The sequence below is a fragment of the Schistocerca gregaria genome, chromosome 2, assembly GCF_023897955.1.
Source record: "Schistocerca gregaria isolate iqSchGreg1 chromosome 2, iqSchGreg1.2, whole genome shotgun sequence".
Classification (NCBI taxonomy): Eukaryota; Metazoa; Arthropoda; class Insecta; order Orthoptera; family Acrididae; genus Schistocerca; species Schistocerca gregaria.
Genome location: NC_064921.1, coordinates 359,589,678 through 359,608,642, shown reverse-complemented (window position 1 = coordinate 359,608,642; position 18,965 = coordinate 359,589,678). Strand labels below are relative to the sequence as shown.

At 46.9% G+C, this 18,965-nt stretch overlaps 1 protein-coding gene across 2 annotated transcripts in view; it reads right to left on the bottom strand.

The window, feature by feature from the left end:
- Positions 1-18,965, bottom strand: part of LOC126337066 (MFS-type transporter SLC18B1-like) — an 89,547-nt gene that overhangs the window by 15,411 nt on the left and 55,171 nt on the right. For both annotated transcript variants that reach the window (XM_050001396.1, XM_050001395.1), the window contains exons 3-6: positions 8,840-8,935; positions 5,727-5,800; positions 4,569-4,716; positions 4,410-4,478 (exon numbers count right to left, since the gene is read on the bottom strand). In XM_050001396.1, coding sequence (XP_049857353.1) covers positions 4,410-4,478; positions 4,569-4,716; positions 5,727-5,800; positions 8,840-8,935 — 387 coding nt within the window. The remainder of the gene's footprint in view (positions 1-4,409; positions 4,479-4,568; positions 4,717-5,726; positions 5,801-8,839; positions 8,936-18,965) is intronic.

Here is an 18,965-nt window from a genome sequence, read left to right as displayed (position 1 = left end):
AGGAAGGAAGGAAGGAAGTGGGGGAAGGAAGGAAGGAAGGAAGGAAGTGGGGGAAGGAAGGAAGGAAGGAAGGAAGTGGGGGAAGGAAGGAAGGAAGGAAGGAAGTGGGGGAAGGAAGGAAGGAAGGAAGGAAGTGGGGGAAGGAAGGAAGGAAGGAAGGAAGTGGGGGAAGGAAGGAAGGAAGGAAGGAAGGAAGTGGGGGAAGGAAGGAAGGAAGGAAGGAAGTGGGGGAAGGAAGGAAGGAAGGAAGGAAGTGGGGGAAGGAAGGAAGGAAGGAAGGAAGTGGGGGAAGGAAGGAAGGAAGGAAGGAAGGAAGTGGGGGAAGGAAGGAAGGAAGGAAGGAAGTGGGGGAAGGAAGGAAGGAAGGAAGGAAGTGGGGGAAGGAAGGAAGGAAGGAAGGAAGGAAGGAAGGAAGGAAGGAAGTGGGGGAAGGAAGTGGGGGAAGGAAGGAAGGAAGGAAGGAAGTGGGGGAAGGAAGTGGGGGAAGGAAGGAAGGAAGGAAGTGGGGGAAGGAAGGAAGGAAGTGGGGGAAGGAAGGAAGGAAGGAAGGAAGGAAGTGGGGGAAGGAAGGAAGGAAGGAAGGAAGTGGGGGAAGGAAGGAAGTGGGGGAAGGAAGGAAGGAAGGAAGGAAGTGGGGGAAGGAAGGAAGGAAGGAAGGAAGTGGGGGAAGGAAGTGGGGGAAGGAAGGAAGGAAGTGGGGGAAGGAAGGAAGGAAGTGGGGGAAGGAAGGAAGGAAGGAAGTGGGGGAGTGGGCAGATCAGTGGCAGAGAAAGTGCTTTATGCAGTACTAAAATGAGTAGGAGTATCATCATCAAGAAGGCAAAGGTTGTGGTTCACAAGAAACTTTTCAGTGAGGAGTCCCCAACCAGACCTAAAAGCACTGCCCTGTAAAGGGTGAGGGGCATTAAAATCCCTGTGTAGGAGGAAGGAAAGTGAGAGTTGTTGAAGGAATGAAGGAAGGCAGAGCAACAGGTGTATGTGGCCTGTAAGGAGTGGGAGAGAGATTGCAAACCATGACTGCAGAGTTTAAGTGGACCAAAAGCAACTTCTCTCTGTGTGGCATGAAGGGGGATCCATGTACTAAAAATGTAGGTATGGATCAACATGCAACCACCACCTGAAGGCTTCAAAGGGTTGACCTTGTTCTGACAGGAATCATGGACCCCAGAAAGGGTCAGCAAGTGATCAGTGAAATGATATTCCTGGAAAATGTCAAGCTGCTGAGTAAAAGGAAATAAGATATTTAAACTCCAGGAGGTGGTGGTCATATCCATTTCAGGTCCATTGAATAAGCACAGAACAGGGATCCAAATGGGTGGTGAAGAGGCTGGACCCTATTACACTGCAGGTCACCACCCATCAACATGCCGGCCGGAGTGGCCGTGCGGTTCTACGCACTGCAGTCTGGAGCTGAGAGACTGCTACGGTCGCAGGTTCGAATCCTGCCTCAGGCATAGATGTGTGTGATGTCCTTAGGTTAGTTAGGTTTAATTAGTTCTAAGTTCTAGGTAACTGATGACCTCAGAAGTTAAGTCACATAGTGCTTGGAGCCATTTGAACCATTTTTGAACCCATCAACAATGATGGGGTGACATCCATAAATAACATGTCAGACTCAGATTGCAAGGGGGAGGAAGCATCTCTGGGGTTGTCCCAGTCCCTCCTCCTCCATAGTTAACAGAGGGCAGTGCTGGCTTCTGCAAGATCCAGAGTGGCTGGGAGTGGTGGCATACTGTTGGTAAGAGGGGGAGAGTACTGTTTCATACCATCCTGTGTTGATCTGGCATCTACACTGATGTCTCCACCAATGAGGTCATTTGAGAGGAATTTTTGGCAACCAGGTTAGCTAGGAGGAGCATACAGGGCCAGGGAGGAAAGAGTGGGTGAGCTGAAGGCACACTGGTGAAGTAGTGATAGCAGGTGTCCAGCTGGCTGATGCCATGGACAGGGGTTCCAGGAGGAAGCTCCATCATTAGGCATCACAGAAGGGTAGGACTTCTCTAACTGGGTAGGGGGAGCAGCACCCGGAGGGGAGAGCTTGGGAACTACAGGGGAAGGGGGAGTAGGCTGGAGGGGGAAGAACATGATAAAGGAAAATTAGAGGTCATCGACACCAGTTGAAGTTTATTTGAGATGATCCTCAGTGCAGTATGAACTATGAAGGGACTTCTACTCCTGCATCTTCCTTTTCTTATAAACTGGGCAGTCTAGTAAGCATGGAGAGTTAAAATTAACATACATGGGCAACAAAACACAGGGGCTCCCTCAAGGAGAGGGTGTGCAATTCACAGTATAGTTTGTCAGTCGTACAATGGGAAACATGCCTCAGTACTAGCACTGAAAATGGCCTCTCCCTCAAATGTCGGACTAAAGGCTTCAATATCAGTGCAATTTTTCTTACAACCTTTCTTAACATGCCAAACAAAATGAACAGCCTATCATTCCAGATTGGTCCAGAGTTCACCAGTTTGAAAGATGAAGTTCCTACAAAAAGTGTCTCCCTGAACCCTAATCCAAGACTGGTGAGGAATAATGGACACCAACACATCACAAAGAGGGTCACAAGCATGAAGAGCTGCAGACTGGGCAGCAGCAGCAGAAGTTTCTATGAACAGCAAACCTGACTGCATCTTATTGAGAGATTGCTTCATCAAATTTATCTTCACTAATTTCCACAAAAAATAATGGCTTGGTGGTGGTGAGCATGTCCCTGTCAGCCTTGTGCTGATCAGGTAGTAGGAAGCTGGGAAGCCTGGGCCTCCTGCTAGGGGGTAGCCAGGGAACAGAAGACAGGGGTCATAAGAAGCAGCATTAAATGAGCCATACTGCAGAGAAGAATGGCCAGACTTTTGAAGCTTGATATGTTTCATACACAAAGCAGATATCACCCACTCTGATCACAGGCTCTCCTCATGGCTACCACCCAGCCATAGCTGGGGCTGTGTGGCGTGGCATCTGTTGAGAGCTTCAGTGCTCCTGAATGGCAAGCATCCATACCTAGACATACATGGGAAGGCAGCAGATCAGGTATCAGTAGTGTGATCCCTGTGTTGTCAGGAACTCAGCCAGATGGGTACGTAACAGCCTCACCACATTGGCTGGCTACATGTGCTGGTGACCTAGCAGGTCAGAGGGGAGGCTCTGGTGGACAAAAAACAAGTGGTGGGAAAGGGGAAAGCATCCTTGATGAAGATGCTAGGGAGGGAGTTCTTCCCTAAATAGCTCACACTATGGAGATGGGGGTTTCATCTCCACTTCTAAATTCTAAGATGTACCAAAAATGTCCAAAAGGAAGTATGAGAAAAGGCAAGGGCAACAAAAACTGGAAGGAATACAAGCAGATGGATAGCCAGGCCTACAAGTAAGAACACAGGGAGGGGCATTGGGAAGGAAACACAGCTCAGGAGAGCTGGGAGGGGAGGTAAGCATTTTAGGAACACAAGCAGCCCTTTTAGCACTTTAATGAAGCAAAGGTAACTAATGAAGAGTAATAGGAAGCAGATTATCATCCTGCTAACCATCGAAACTGGGGAAGTTTAATTATTCTGCAACCCACAGAGAAAGAATACACAAAATGATTGAAGGGAGAATGACCTCAGAAACAAGGTAATGAGAGGGAAGAATTCTCCTATACAATTGCTCTGCTGGTGTAAAATATTGGGATGAAATTGTAAAAATAGTTGCTAATATTTATGTATCAAACAAAATCATACGTGAATCAAGTGCTGAGAGAGAAACTATTAAAGAAGAAACATTAAATGTTTGAAATGCAGTGCTATGAAGGAATGTTAAAAAGAAGTCAGTAGATGAAGGAAAGAGATTAAAATTCTAACATTTTACTGATTATTAGACAAACAATACTTCCTCAGTGTAAGGTTGGATGATGGAACTAGTGATGCTCTGTTAGGGAACCATCTCAACAGTCACCTAAAATTATTTAATATAAAGCCATGGAGAAATAAATCTGGTTGGCCAAGTGAGAATTTGAACCCTCATTCCTTTAAAATGTGTGTGTATTGTCTCAATGTTATAAATGACTTGGATTAACTACGAAATGTACTGGCACTGAAAATAATAGGTGAGGAAGACCTCAGTGTAAAAACCCTTGTTAGAAGAATGTGCAAATAACCCAGACCCAGTTTGCTGGAGGTATAACTTTGTTGGGCCAAGGAAGTTTGGTAAAGTGTTCCCTGAAGTCACTGGAAGAAATCCATGGTTTCATAGAATAAACTGGAAACCTGAAAGCCAAGGAGAATGTGAGCTAATTTGCACCACTATTTTTATACATTTTTAAACGCACAACATTGCAGAGAACTGAGAATAAAATGCAATGTTCATAACCATTATGAAAAAAATGCTCTCTATAACATCCCAGAAAGCCCCAGTATTTAGAAAGAGTAACATTTTACCTGGTAGAGAGCTCCTCCCACAGTTGGTCCAACAATGAGACCGAGACCAAAGAATGTTTCCAGTGAAGCCTATAAAAATTGAAACTTTATTTCCTGGAAGCTAGTATAATAAGATAAATTTATAGAACTTCACATCTTATGTAAAAATTTTGTACTCACAAATGTTGTGGCAACATTGTTTGGAAATTCTTTGGCAATTATAGCAAAACTTGCTGTCAAAAAAGCAGCATTTCCAAGTGCTTCAATTATTCTAATCAGAAACGACAGCACAATGAATGGATAGTGTCCGTTGACTTTGTCCAGCAGGCTGTGAAAACAGTCATTAAGAATTCAAGCAGATAAGTAATAGCAACATTAGTCAAACAATGGCAACATTGAAAACTTAAGTACTTTGGTGTCATACACAACTGTTTACACACTGTATGAAAATATTACCTCATTTCATTAGAGGATCTGAAAATATACGATTATGAATAATATAAGTAAACTATAAAGGGGGAGGCAGAATCTTAAGTTTTTCAGTGCTCTTCTTTGACAAACTGAGAAAAGGAAGATGATGAAACTATTCCATTCCTTATGTGCAACTGCACTTGGTAGTTTACCTAGCATTCAACGTCTTTTGTGCAAGAATACCCCCAAATCAGAGTTATGGGCTCTAGATAACATCTTTGTTTAGAATTATTTATAAAACAAGCCACTATTTTAATGTCTTTAGAGATCAGAAATATTTTTAGTTTTCCTTGAAGATGAACATATGTTAACAGTAGTCTTGAGTTTGCTTGTCATTTACTTTTGTTCAGAGAAGTTCAATATTTTGTGAATGTTTTTGCTTGAGCAGTGTATATATTTTCAGGACACAGACCTTAGCAAAACAATTTATTTTTTACCCTATTTGCCTATACATGTTTCAGTGATTTTACACTCATTAGTGGGGCTTTCATTATTCTACTTAACAGCACAGTTGTTGAAGCTATGTTACTTCAAAAGTTATGCAGCAGTGTGAACAGCCAAATATACTATTAACCAGAATAACAGAGGAAACTAATTATAGTGTAAACATGTACAGGTAAACAAATAAAACAAATTTTGTTGTTCTCAAGACATAATCCCCAAAATATAGCAGTCCTTTTGCACAGAGAATCTGTAATCTTACAAGGAACTTTATGAAATGTTGAATATGAAGGCGAACAATGCCTTCATTAGTTAAGTTCAATTCTGAATTGATGTTGCTGTTTCTTGAAAATATTGAAATTGCTTAGTGACAGGGTGCCAAAAAATGAAAGAAAGTTTCTGATTTGACATTGCTACTATACTTACCCAAATAATATAGCACATGTGCCTGTGGTAAAAATTCCACCATTGAACATATACTTTGGTCCTATCCTGTTGAGCTGCAAAGAAAGAAAAGGAGCCAAAATATAATGGATTAAATTGACAATCACAAAACTGTAAAATTCATTTGGGTGCCTCAGTGATAAGTATGTATAGTGTAAGTTTTTGGTTTGGCAAACATATAGGTACCTTAATTTGTGGCCAATAGAACGATATTTACATCAATTATGAAAGTGCGTAATACAACCCGAGTGAGGAAGAAATAGCATTCTCGTATTGAGAAATGAATTTAACTACTCTTAGGATACAAGTGATACAAATGTCATGAAGTTATAAAACCTGTGGACATTATTGCGTTTAAATAAACCCAAACAGGGCTACATCAGTGAAACTTCTTGGTTTTCATATTTACAAAAACTTACATGGGATGCTCTCAGAGAAACTGCGCAATAATCTCTCTGGCTGATCTGTGGAATGCTGTTATAGGCATACTTTGCTCTACTCACACCTGCCCTTGGAATTATAGTATGGGGAAATTAAATTTGTGTGAAAACTAGATTTAATTGGTACAATAAGGCAGTTATGGATATTGTAGGATTTACACTGTAAGAATTTTGTACAAATTACTTTAAGGATCTTAATATTAAATGAATGTCAAATTTTTCCACTAAGACTTACTTAAACTTTTCCTTTATTTCATAACCAGTTCCAGCTTTTTAAACCATCATCCAGCTATTAGCTGTAAAGAAAAGCACACTATATTTCCAGTATGAAATGGGATCACAATGGTGTGGAATAAGTGAATTAATGGAAGGTTAGTTACCTATAATCCACTCACCATAAGAATAAACCTGATGTAAACATTGCACTATGGTATGTATTCTTCCACTTTGCTGGAACCTAATTGGGTTTCCATTTCATGTGGGAGTGCAGACAAGCTGTCTCAAGTACTGTCAAGTATGATAAGGGTACGTTTTGTGCTGTGCATTATGCATACATCACTCAGCGATAATATAGTACAACATGTTTACCGGTGCATTTAACTTTGACAGTGCTGGCCTGTCACCTGGTACAGCTAGCCTGCAGTGACGTGGCCAGAGGCACAGCATTTTCTCTTCTTATATGACGAGCCTTTCTATATCCCACCAGCGTCTGGCAGTGATGTGTGAAAAAGCTGTGCATGTTAGTTCTAGTATGTATGGCAGCTTAACAGTCTTGTTATTTCTCAGGCCAAATCCTGCAGCTTGGCTCCAGGTAAGTTCTGTGGGTTCATATTGTAATGGTACAGTAGGAAATTTAAAAGTGCAACATTTGTATGACGTGCTCGATGCTGTGAAAATGATTGTTATCCATGTTTCTACGATACTTATCTATCTCTGTGGTATAAGACGATGGACATAGTCCAAATAAAGAGGATTTGGTTTTTCAGTTTTGCTTTGAAAATTAAATTATGTTTTCTTCATTCAAACGACTTTTGATAACAGCCTTTTATAAAACATCGATAAGTAAGAATTTGTATTTGAAATGGAAACAGGAATTTCTCGTCCAAATGTAATTAGAAACACGAAGACCTGCATTATTCATAAAAATGACGAGTTTAATAATTATGAGTTGGCACTATTTCAAATTGAACGAGGAAAAAAATACGACTTACCAGAGTTGCTTCACATTTCATAAAGCTACCTATTGCACTATACCTTCAATCTCAGTTTCTTCGTATACTACAGTATATACAACACTGCGAAAACTTCAGTGTCGATAATCTCCCTAAATTCATGAAAAACATTAAGAACGGCCTACTTCCCGGCACTTTTTAACCGTGTTCCATGTGCTTGTTTCACTACAGAACTGAAAGCAGCCTCAGCCATTTTCGTGCTGTGCATTGACAGCGCGACAATCTGAACAATGCTGCAGGGGCTGTGTCTGTACATGATTTTTGCAATAAAAGCTATGTAGTTAAATCTTGATTAAGAAAAACTTTGATGGCTGTTAATACACTAATATCTCAAAGTTTCATTTAACTTAGCTTAGTAATAAGATATCTAATACATAAGTAGGACCTACTTCCAACAGCATAACACCAGCAGTGTTCATGTGTAATGGCTTCAGACCAGTCATCGCATTTGTGTTTGTTTACATCAGGTTTATTCTTATGATGAATGGGTTATAGTGAAAGTGCCATACATATGAAAATGGCAGTGTATTCAATGCCTACCAATTCTACATAATACCCTTGTTAATTGTTATGGTGTATCCACTCTCAGACTCTTGCCACAGGGTCATATACCTGTTTAAGACCCAGGTGGAAGACCCAGTTACAAGATTTGTCCAAATACTCTTCCAGCACACCCTACCACATGCCTATCCTATCACATCAGAGGCAGGGCCACCTGTGAATGCGACCATATAATACATTAGTTCTGCTGGAATTTACACACAGCATTTTATGTGGGCATGCCAGCAAACAGCTGTCCACCACTGCCAAACTGTGGTCAAGAGTAGAACTGATCACAGTGGCAGAACCCTATGATCTATTTCATCACCTGCTTTGCAACCTGTGTCATCTGGATTCTTCCCTTCAAACACCAACTTTTCTGAAAGGTATATAAGGGAGTTGGTTGTCTTTACAAAATACCCTTTGTTCCCATAATCCTTCTGACATTTTTGGTAGTTTTCTGCCCTACTCCCACTTCCAGCCGGCCCAGGACCCAAGTTTTCTTTGTTCCATCACCCCCTCCTACACTGGGACAATGTAGCTCTACAGGAGGTGTGTGTGTGTGTGTGTGTGTGTGTGTGTGTGTGTGTGTGTGTGTGTGTGTGTGTGTGGAGACCATTGCCTTTATTGTTACACACACACACACACACACACACACACACACACACACACACACACACACACACACACACACGGCATAACAGTACTTCAATATAATGAAATTGTCTGACAGCATCAATAGAAGCCAATGGCTTATCACCCTGGAGCAATGAAATGGAAATTACCATGCAAGCTTATGGATAAAGGGAAACATATCTACTATTATGCATTATCAACAATGATGCTTTTGTCAAGCCTTAGGGATCAGAGTTAATTTACTTACATGTTTTCCATACAGTGGACTGACAATGAAAACCACCAACTCGAAGACACCAAAGACCAGTCCATACTCCGTAGCAGTTGCTCCTTTCTTTTCTGCCTGTGGAAAATACCCAACATGAATTTAGAACTTAACGTGGCATTGATTATATTATGTTATGGGTTAAAGTCATCTGAACCTTAATTTTTTGAAGACTGAAGGTTCCTTGAAAATGAATATTTTGGGATGAAAGGAATGGAAAGGAAATAGGATGGGAAAGAGAGAGCAAGGAAATAACTTCCAGCTCCACAGGACATTGTGGCAGTGCAACAGAAAGAGCTGAAAACTTATGCTGGACTGGGAATCAAACCTAGATGTTCAGGGACTAAATAGTGAGGTCATCCCACCTTTGGTCAAGGGTTTGTTCACCAAGAGGTAATGTGCTCAGACAAGGAGAGGAAAATGTGTAGTAATTATAAAAGTGTGGCACTGAAGGCAGTTTACTGATGCCAGAGCTGAGTAGGTTGGGGAGTGTGGGCAGGGACAGTAAGAGTAAGAAAAAGAGTCATCATAGACAAGTAAAAGTATACAGGTTTGATTCATATGAAGGTTAAAGCAGATAGAAAGGTCTCAGCCACATGAGAGAAACTCTGCCCATACCCAACCTCTGCCTGACTAAGGGCAAAGACAACTACAGAATAAAGAATACCTTCTAGTCAAGAGATCCAGAGAACTAAATGGAAAAAGCTTAACATGTAACAGATATTGGTTGGATCATCAATAGTAAAACAAGATGAGAGAAATAGTTAAGTCTGCATATGGATGTACCCTGGGGCTCAGCATGTGAAGGGGACAGGTTCACCCTACAGCTGTCCCACTCACCAACCATCATGGGTAAAGTGTTAAAGAGGACAGCACCCATTAGTTAACAGTGTGCTACTCTTAAAACAAAATGAGTGCAGCACAAAGAGAGACAAGCTGCCTAAAAGCAAATGAAACAGAGGAGAGGAGGGATGATAGAGGCAGCAAGTGAAGGAGGCAAAGTTGAGGACCCCTTGACCCAGAATATAGCAGGAGACACCCCAGCCAACCTACCCATTCTGTTAACATCGTTAAGAACATTGTATATGAGAATAAAAACAGAATGGAGAAAACAGAACTATTTGAATTGTCCACAAAGCTCTCTGCCAACATGAGACACAAAGAATTTGGAAGACAGTGTTTAGCATTGAGAGCTGGGAGCTTGTGACATTCCACCAGATAGGCTTCACAACCACAAAGAGGGTGGCTCATTACATAAAATAAAACTATGACACACTAAATAAGAACAATGTGGAGACAAAATACAATGGTGGGTTCCTTTCAGAAGGAATAGAAGAAAAGGATGTGACAATAGTAGTCTCCTTGATAGTGATGAGTTTCCTCGAGGGGCAGTAGCTCACCAGATTTTCCATCTGCAAATGGGTAGAGGCCTTAGTAGCACCAACAAATTCACATCTGGGATTGTCTAAGTGCTTGGGGGTGAGAGTGATCTTGTCACTAGACAAATTGTTGGCTTGGGATACACACTATTTGCGACTCTCAGAATGGTGACAGACCAGGCATATGATTAAGTTCAGAAAAATTCGTGAATAGCAGAGACCAAAGCATGATAAGAGTAACGTCTCTCAATGGGTCACGGGCTGCTCATTGAGTTGTTACAGATTAAAACATCATTGAGGCAGGCCTAATTAATAAAATATAGCACTCAATGATCATCAGCTCCACCATAAAAACACTATATGTTCCCTGCAGTGAACAGTGTTCCTCCCCGGCAGGAGATGTAAAAACAGCCCATCCTATCTATGGTTTTAAAACCCTCAGTGTGAAAGTTGCATCAAATACTCATGAAGAACAAATGAATAGGTGCTGGAAGACTGTGGGGTAACTAAAACTTTAGGGTCAGATTCCGGAAAGAGAGAGGTCCTAATGATTATGACTGATTAACAATTTAAAGGGTGAAGGTGCTGCTGAGCCATAAACCTGGCAACTGTAGTCCAAGTGGGATTGGACCAGAGTTTGGTAGATACAAAGGAGAGTAGTTTGATCCTCACCCCAAGTGGTGTGGGCAAGGAAACAGAGCATTATGCTTTTCATGCAGTTGGTCTTTAGTTGATGGTGATGGGACAGCCAAGCCAGCTTCTTTTCAGAGACGTGTCTGAAAAATCCACACTGCAACAATGTCCAAGCACTGTGTATGCAAGTGAGTTCTGGGTCAGGATGGGCCATAATACAACAAAAATGTTTTATCTGCATTTTTGCAGGAGATAATTGGAAACCATGGGACAGAGTCCAAATGCAGGCACATCAGATGGTCCCCTGAAGCTGGCATTAAGCCAAGGCTTGATAATGGGAGGTGTGCCAAATACAAAAGTCATTCACCTGTAGCTCAGAGGTGACCAGTGCACCGAGAGAGTTCACTAGCACATTGGTAGTGATGGGTGTGACGCTTGTTGTTGTTGTTGTTGTTGTTGTTTATGCTGAGGGGGCGCTCAACATCATGATCAGTACCCTGACGTTAACATGCAAATCTCATGGGTAGGGATGAAGGCTGTCCCCACATGCAGATCAATTTATAATGTATTTAAGTTGGCAGCCCTTCCCCACCAATTTAGGGATGAGGCCTGACAGTTAACAAAATTTAACCACTCTTGCAACATTGGTATCAATATTATGATGATGGGCAGACCTTCAGAGAGACCAAGGAAGCCCTAATTTCAGTATACAGGACAAGTAGCCACAAAATGTGGAACTGAAAGCGGCATGCGACAAACTTCACAGAATGGTGGATCCTCCTGCCGGAGGAGGAAGCCATGTGTGAAAGGGCTATGCCCAATGCACAGTCTGATAAGCAAAACCTCTTTCCAGCAGTGAGGCTGACATGAAAACCGCCAAGTCTTTGTGGTCGATTTGAGTGACAGCAGTTTGTTGTCTGTCACCTGCAACCATTCTGTCTCCCACTGATATGATACATCTGTCAGAAAATGAGATACTGGCGTGCAACGGGACACTGATGGACAGCACTATCCCAACATGCTTCCTTGTCATCCGTGTCGTTACCCTGTATCCCAAAGTGACCAGGTACCCAGCAAAAGATCACCACCTTGCCACAGCGTTGGAGCCTCTGTAAGGAGTCATGGATGAGCTGAATCAGCGTGTCTACCAGATACATTTGGTGAAGTGCATGCAGTGCACTAAGAGTCTGAATAGACAAGAAAAATCGTACGGTGATGTCTGAGTTCTCTCCAGTGCCCTCAGAATGCCATTTAACTGTGCATCATAATTAGTAAATTGTTCTGGAAGATGCACATTAAAAACCCTACGAGGGAAAACAGTAACACAACCGAGAGCATTCTCCTGCTGGGGTCCATCTGTATAAATAACGATAAAACTATCGTACATACTTGAAATAGACGGAAACAAAGTTGTCTTGCACTGTGTCATGCTTAATATCGCTTTGGGCCTCTGAAGACACTAAGGTGGCAGTGCTTTCTATCCCTGAGAGAGTATTTTCATGCCTGAGAGATGCAGATCCTTTCAGACAGTCTGTAGCACGTATACCAAATGTCTAGGTCGCTTGGGGCCGATTTCTGAACAGTCGCTCGAAGGTCGTTTGGATCACGGAACTAAATGCCAATGACAGGTGACGCCGAGATTTTCATCGCCTGTCGAGCCGAAAGGATACGCTGCCAAATCCAGAGTGGTGGTTCACCACCAGCCTCTGCACACAGGCTCGGAACTGGTCTAGTCCGAAAGGCTCCAGTTGATATCTTAATGCCCTCATGGTGAACAGCAGCTAACATCCGGAGGTATGAAGGACAGGCCGAGCCATAGATGGTTGGGTGTGGGATTGAAGGGACCAGACTGCTAAGGTCATCGGTCCCTTGTTCCACGATAAAATCACACGAAATAAAAACTGTCAGTCGTTAAAAACGGAGAACTGAGAGAAGGGACGACACAATACAAGAAAGGCAGACAAAGACCAGACAAACGGAACTAAAATCGCACCGAGTGTGAAGGTGGTTGGCCGACCATGAAAATAAGGAAAAGCCAACCACCAAATGACATTAAAACCCACAGTTTAAAACCACAGGCCAAAGGCCCAAGTCAATACAGGAAATAAAAGGACAAACACTCAAATCATACGATAAAAACTCCCTGCCCGAATAAAACTCAACACGAGGTCCGCCATAGCATCGTCATCACATAAAAGGGCAGGGAGGGTATCAGGCAGCGCAAACGTCTGCCTGAGTCCTGTTAAAAGCGGGCAGTCCACCAAAATGTGGACCACCGTCAGAGCTGCCCCGCAGCGACATAGCGGTGGGTCCTCCCGGCGCAACAAATGGCCGTGCGTCAGCCACGTGTGGCCAACGCACAGCCGGCAGAGGACGACAGAGTCCTTCCGAGAGGCCCGCATGGAGGAGCGCCACACACGGGTCGTCTCCTTCACCGCCCGAAGTTTGTTGGGCGTGGGCAGGGTGCGCCACTCATCACCCCAGGCACCAAGCACTTTCTGGCGCAAAAGCGACAGGAGATCACACTCCATAAGGCCGAGTTCCAGAGCCGGTGAACTCACTGCCTGTTTAGCCAGCGTGTCAACCCGCTCATTGCCCGGGATGCCGACATGACCTGGGGTCCAAACAAAGACCACGGAGTGGCCGCAACGGGCAAGAGCATGGAGCGACTCGTGGATGGCCATCACCAGACGGGAACGAGGAAAGCACTGGTCAAGAGCTCGTAAACCACTCAGGGAGTCACTACAGATGACAAAGGACTCACCTGAGTGGGAGCGGATATACTCTAGGGCGCGATAGATGGCAACCAACTGGGCAGTGTATACACTGTTCCCGGGTGCCAGCTCACAATGATCCTCTAGAGTAAGAGCGTAACCAGTGCGACCAGAGACCATCGAACCGTCGGTATAGGTCACGGCAGATCCGGGAAACTCAGCAAGGAGAGCAACAAAGCGGCGGCGGAGGGCCGGAGGAGGGACCGAGTCTTTCGGACCCTGTGCCAAATCCAGCCGAATGCATGGTCGGCGCACACACCGAGGGGGCAGACGGAGATTGGCCCGGAAAACAGGCGGGAGAGGAAAAAACTCAATCCCACTCAGTAGAGCCCGGATGCGAACCGCGATCGTACACCCTGACTGGGGCCGCCTGTCTGGAAGATGGACGATCGAGTGCGGGAACAGGAGACGGTAGTTGGGATGCCCTGGCAAGCTACAAACGTGGGCAGCATAAGCGGCCAGAAGTCGGTCGCGCCGGATCCGCAATGGAGGAACACCAGCCTCCACAAGTAAGCTGTCAACAGGGCTTGTCCAAAATGCTCCTGTGGCGAGTCGGATCCCGCAGTGATGGATGGGATCCAGCAATTGCAACGCTGATGGCGACGCCGAACCATAAGCCACACACCCATAATCAAGGCGGGACTGGATCAGCGCTTGATACAGCCGGAGAAGGGTGGACCGATCGGCACCCCATCCGGTGTGGCTAAGGCAACGGAGCGTTTAAATGCCGCCAGCATGTTTGTTTAAGCTGCCTAATATGAGGCAGCCAAGTCAGCCGGGCATCAAATACCAGTCCCAAGAACCGATGCGTCTCTACCACAGCAAGAGGTTCACCGTCAAGGTAAAGGCGTGGCTCAGGGTGAACCGTGCGACGCCGGCAGAAATGCACAACGCAGGTCTTAGCGGCCGAAAACTGGAAGCCGTGCGCTACAGCCCACGACTGCGCCTTGCGGATAGCGCCCTGCAGCTGGCGCTCAGCAACTGCAATGCCAGCGGAGCTGTAGTAGAGGCAGAAATCGTCTGCATACAACGAAGCTGCGACGGACGATCCCACCGCCTCAACGAGCCCATTGATCGCAATTAAAAACAGGGAGACACTGAGGACAGACCCCTGTGGGACCCCGTTCTCCTGGACCTGGGAGGAACTATGGGACGCAGCAACTTGCACGCGGAAGGAACGAGACGACAGAAAATTCTGAATAAAAATCGGGAGCGGGCCCCTAAGACCCCACCCATGAAGTGTGGCCAGGATGTGATATCGCCAAGTCGTATCGTACGCCTTCCGCATGTCGAAGAAGACGGCAACCAGATGTTGGCGGCGTGCAAAGGCTGTACGGACGGCAGACTCTAGGGAGACCAGATTATCGACGGCAGAGCGGCCTTTGCGGAACCCACCCTGAGACGGAGCCAGAAGGCCTCGAGACTCGAGGAGCCAACTCAACCTCCGGCTCACCATACGTTCTAGCAACTTGCAAAGAACGTTGGTGAGGCTTATGGGGCGGTAGCTGTCTACCTCCAGCGGGTTCTTGCCAGGTTTCAACACGGGGAGGACGATGCTTTCTCGCCATTGAGACGGGAACACACCCTCAACCCAGATGCGGTTGAAAACATCTAGGAGGCGTCGCTTGCAATTCACAGAGGTGTTTCAGCATCTGGCTGTGGATGCGGTCTGGCCCAGGAGCCGTATCAGGGCAAGCAGATAGGGCACTCTGGAATTCCCAGTCGCTGAAAGGAGCATTGTACGACTCCGCGTGGCGCGTGTGAAAGGAAAGCCTCCAACTTTCCAACCGCTCTTTCCGGGAGCGGAAGGCCAGTGGGTAATTCGTAGATGCGGAACACTGAGCAAAATGCGCTGCTAACCGGTCCGCAATCGTGTCGGAGTCAGTACACACCACTCCATTCAGCGAAAGCCCAGGGACAGAGACAGGCGGCCGATAGCCATGGAGTCGCCTAATCTTAGCCCAAACCTGCGATGCAGAGGTACGGACGCCAATGGTGGAAACATACCGTTCCCAGCACTCCTGCTTCCGTTGGCGAATAAGGCGTCGGGCACGGGCACGGAGCTGTTTAAAAACGATGAGGTTCTCCAAGGACGGGTGCCGCTTATGGCGTTGAAGAGCCCGCCGGCGATCTCTAATCGCCTCTGCGATCTCGGGCGCCCACCAAGGCACAGTCCTCCTCCGAGGGGACCCGGATGAACAGGGAATCGCAGATGCCGCCGCAGAAACGATGCCGGTGGTGACCGACTGAACCACCGCATCAATGGTGTCAGGGGAAGGAGGTGCGATAGTGGCGAGAGAGGAGAACAAGCCCCAATCAGCCTTATTCAGAGCCCATCTGGAGGGGCGTTCAGAAGAGTGACGCTGTGGTAGTGACAAAGATGGGGAAATGGTCACTACCACATAAGTCGTCATGGACACTCCAGTGGATGGATGGTGAAAGTCCGGGGCTGCAGATAGAAAGGTCGATGGCCGAAAATGTGCCATGGACGACGCTGAAATGTGTCGGCTCTCCCGTGTTTAAGAGGCAGAGGTCAAGCTGCGAGAGAAGAGTCTCGACATCTCTACCCCGGCCAGTAATCGCGGCGCTACCCCACAGGGGGTTATGGGCGTTAAAGTCGCCCAGTAACACAAAAGGAGGAGGCAGTTGTGCTATCAATGCAGCCAACACATGACGCGAGACATCACCATCTGGCGGAAGATACAAACTGCAGACAGTAATAGGCTGAGGCGTCCACATCCTTACAGCGACAGCCTCTAAAGGTGTGTGAAGAGGTACACATTCGCTGTAGACAGAGTTAAGGATGTAGACGCAGACTCCACCAGATACCCTCTCATAAGCTGCCCGGTTCTTGTAATAACCCCGATACCCACGTAGGGCAGGGGTCCGCATTGCCGGAAACCAAGTTTCCTGTAGGGCAATGCAGAGGAAAGGGTGACTGCTGATGAGTTGGCGAAGCTCAGCAAGGTGGTGGAAAAAAGCGCTGCAGTTCCACTGGAGTATCGCTTTGTCCATGTCCGAAAAAGGCGTGAAGGGGCCGAGGAGGCAGATCACGCCACTGGGTCACCTGCTGCCACCGATGGAGGACCAGTACAATCTGCTTCCATGGCGTCTGAGGGTCCGGCGAGATCCAGGTCCTCAGCGGACGCCCGGATCTCCACCTTATCCCCGGACGCAGAGCCTGTAGGGAGCAGTGGGGTGGATGCCACCGCGTGGTCCTTGGCCTTAGAGGTCTTCTTCTTCGTCTTGTCTCTTTGGTCCTTGGGTTTCATTGGCTGGGAGGGCTCCAGCGAGTCAGTCTCCGGGACGGAGGAGGAGCGGGAAGCCCTGCGATCAGCCGCTGGTCTGCTTTTCTTCCATTGGCTGACGTCACCCTTCCCAGAGGCGGAAACCTGGGAAGGAAGGGACCCAAGGGACCCTTTCCGTGCTATTCGAGCAGGGGAAGTTTGAGGCTTCCCCAGCTTAGAAGTGGGGACTGATGTCCCCGATGGTTGGGGGGTTGCTGCTCCTGAGGCAGGTAGTGCAGGAGCAGCAGGGAGTGAAGTGCCCCCCACCATCAAGGGGGCAGGTGTAGCATTCCGGCTCTGAGAGGTGGCAGTCTGAGGGAGAGCTAATGGGGCCATAACAGTAGTAGCCGCGGCGTAAGAGGCAGGCATTCGAACAGGATGGAGGCGTTCGAACTTCTGCCTGGCCTCAGTGTATGTCAGGCGGTCCAGGGTCTTATACTCCATGATTTTGCGCTCTTTCTGGTAGATCCTGCAGTCCGGCGAGCAAGGTGAGTGGTGCTCTCCGCAGTTTACACAGATGGGGGGCGGAGCACATGGAGTATCGGGATGTAATGGGCGTCCACAATCTCGACATGTGAGGCCGGAAGTACAGCGGGAAGACATATGCCCGAACTTCCAGCACTTAAAGCACCGCATCGGGGGAGGGATATATGGCTTGACGTCACAACTATAGACCATCACCTTGACCTTCTCAGGTAAAGTATCACCCTCGAAGGCCAAGATGAAGGCACCGGTGGCAACCTGCTTATCCCTTGGACCACGATGTACGCGCCGGACGAAGTGAACACCTCGCCGCTCTAAATTGGCGCGAAGCTCGTCATCGGACTGCAATAGAAGGTCCCGATGGAATATTATGCCCTGGACCATATTAAGACTCTTATGGGGCGTGATTGTAACCGGAACATCCCCCAGCTTGTTACAATCGAGTAACCGGCGGGACTGGGCGGAGGACGCCGATTTGATCAAAACCGAGCCCGAGCGCATTTTGGACAAGCCCTCCACCTCCCCGAACTTGTCCTCTAAGTGCTCGACGAAGAACTGAGGCTTCATGGATGTAAAGGATTCACCATCAGGTCTCTTACACACCAGGTAGCGGGGCGAGTATGGTTCGCTGGCATCCTTAGTCTTTCGTTCCTCCCATGGTGTAGCCAGGGAGGGGAACGATTTGGGGTCATATGTAGTTGCGTTGTATTGAGCCCTGGAACGCTTAGAGACTGCTGGCGGCTGGCCACCAGCAAGAGATGATGTACCACGCTTCATTGCGGGTCATCCGCTCTGATGCCACCTACTCCGACCAAGGGCCCTCCCCACGGGCGCCACCCAGCCTCAGCAACGACCACCTGGCAGGATGGCCATTGCCGGGAGTCCCAATGCCCCAAGAAGATAGGCATCTACTCCTTGGCATACGTGGGGAGTTAACGGCGCTGGCATCAGCAGAGCGATCCCTGTGTAGTCAGGGGGCTACAACCAACAGGGTACATGGCGGCCCCACCACAACGGACTGGCTACCATGCTGGATTTCAGGTGATGTAGTCCAATATCGTCATTGGCGCATAAAGCGGCACAGCATAGCAGACTGCAAGAAACCGCACCCAAGAACAAATCCACGCCCAAGAGATGGTAGGTGAGCGGGACTGCTAAGCGATGACGACAAACCTGGCTAGAGATGGTAATGCTTGATGGACACATCTCTCCTTGTAAGGCGCCCTTCCCCAATCGGCTCGCTCTTCGGAAAATTTAGAAGGATGGAGGTCAAACCCGTTAGGGGACCATCTCACAAGGCCAAAACGTTTGAGACTCCTTTTAGTCGCCTCTTACGACAGGCAGGAATACCGTGGGCCTATTCTTACCCCCGAACCCACAGGGGGGGCGAGCCATAGAGCACACTGCCATAATCTAAGTGTGATTGACGAATGCCCTTTGAAACTGCTGGAGACAGGACCTGTCAGCTCCCCATGTTTTTCCGCCAAGGCATTTCGAACGTTCAACGAGCAGAAGCCTTCTGTTCGTAGGTCTGTCAAGTGTGGGAGCCATG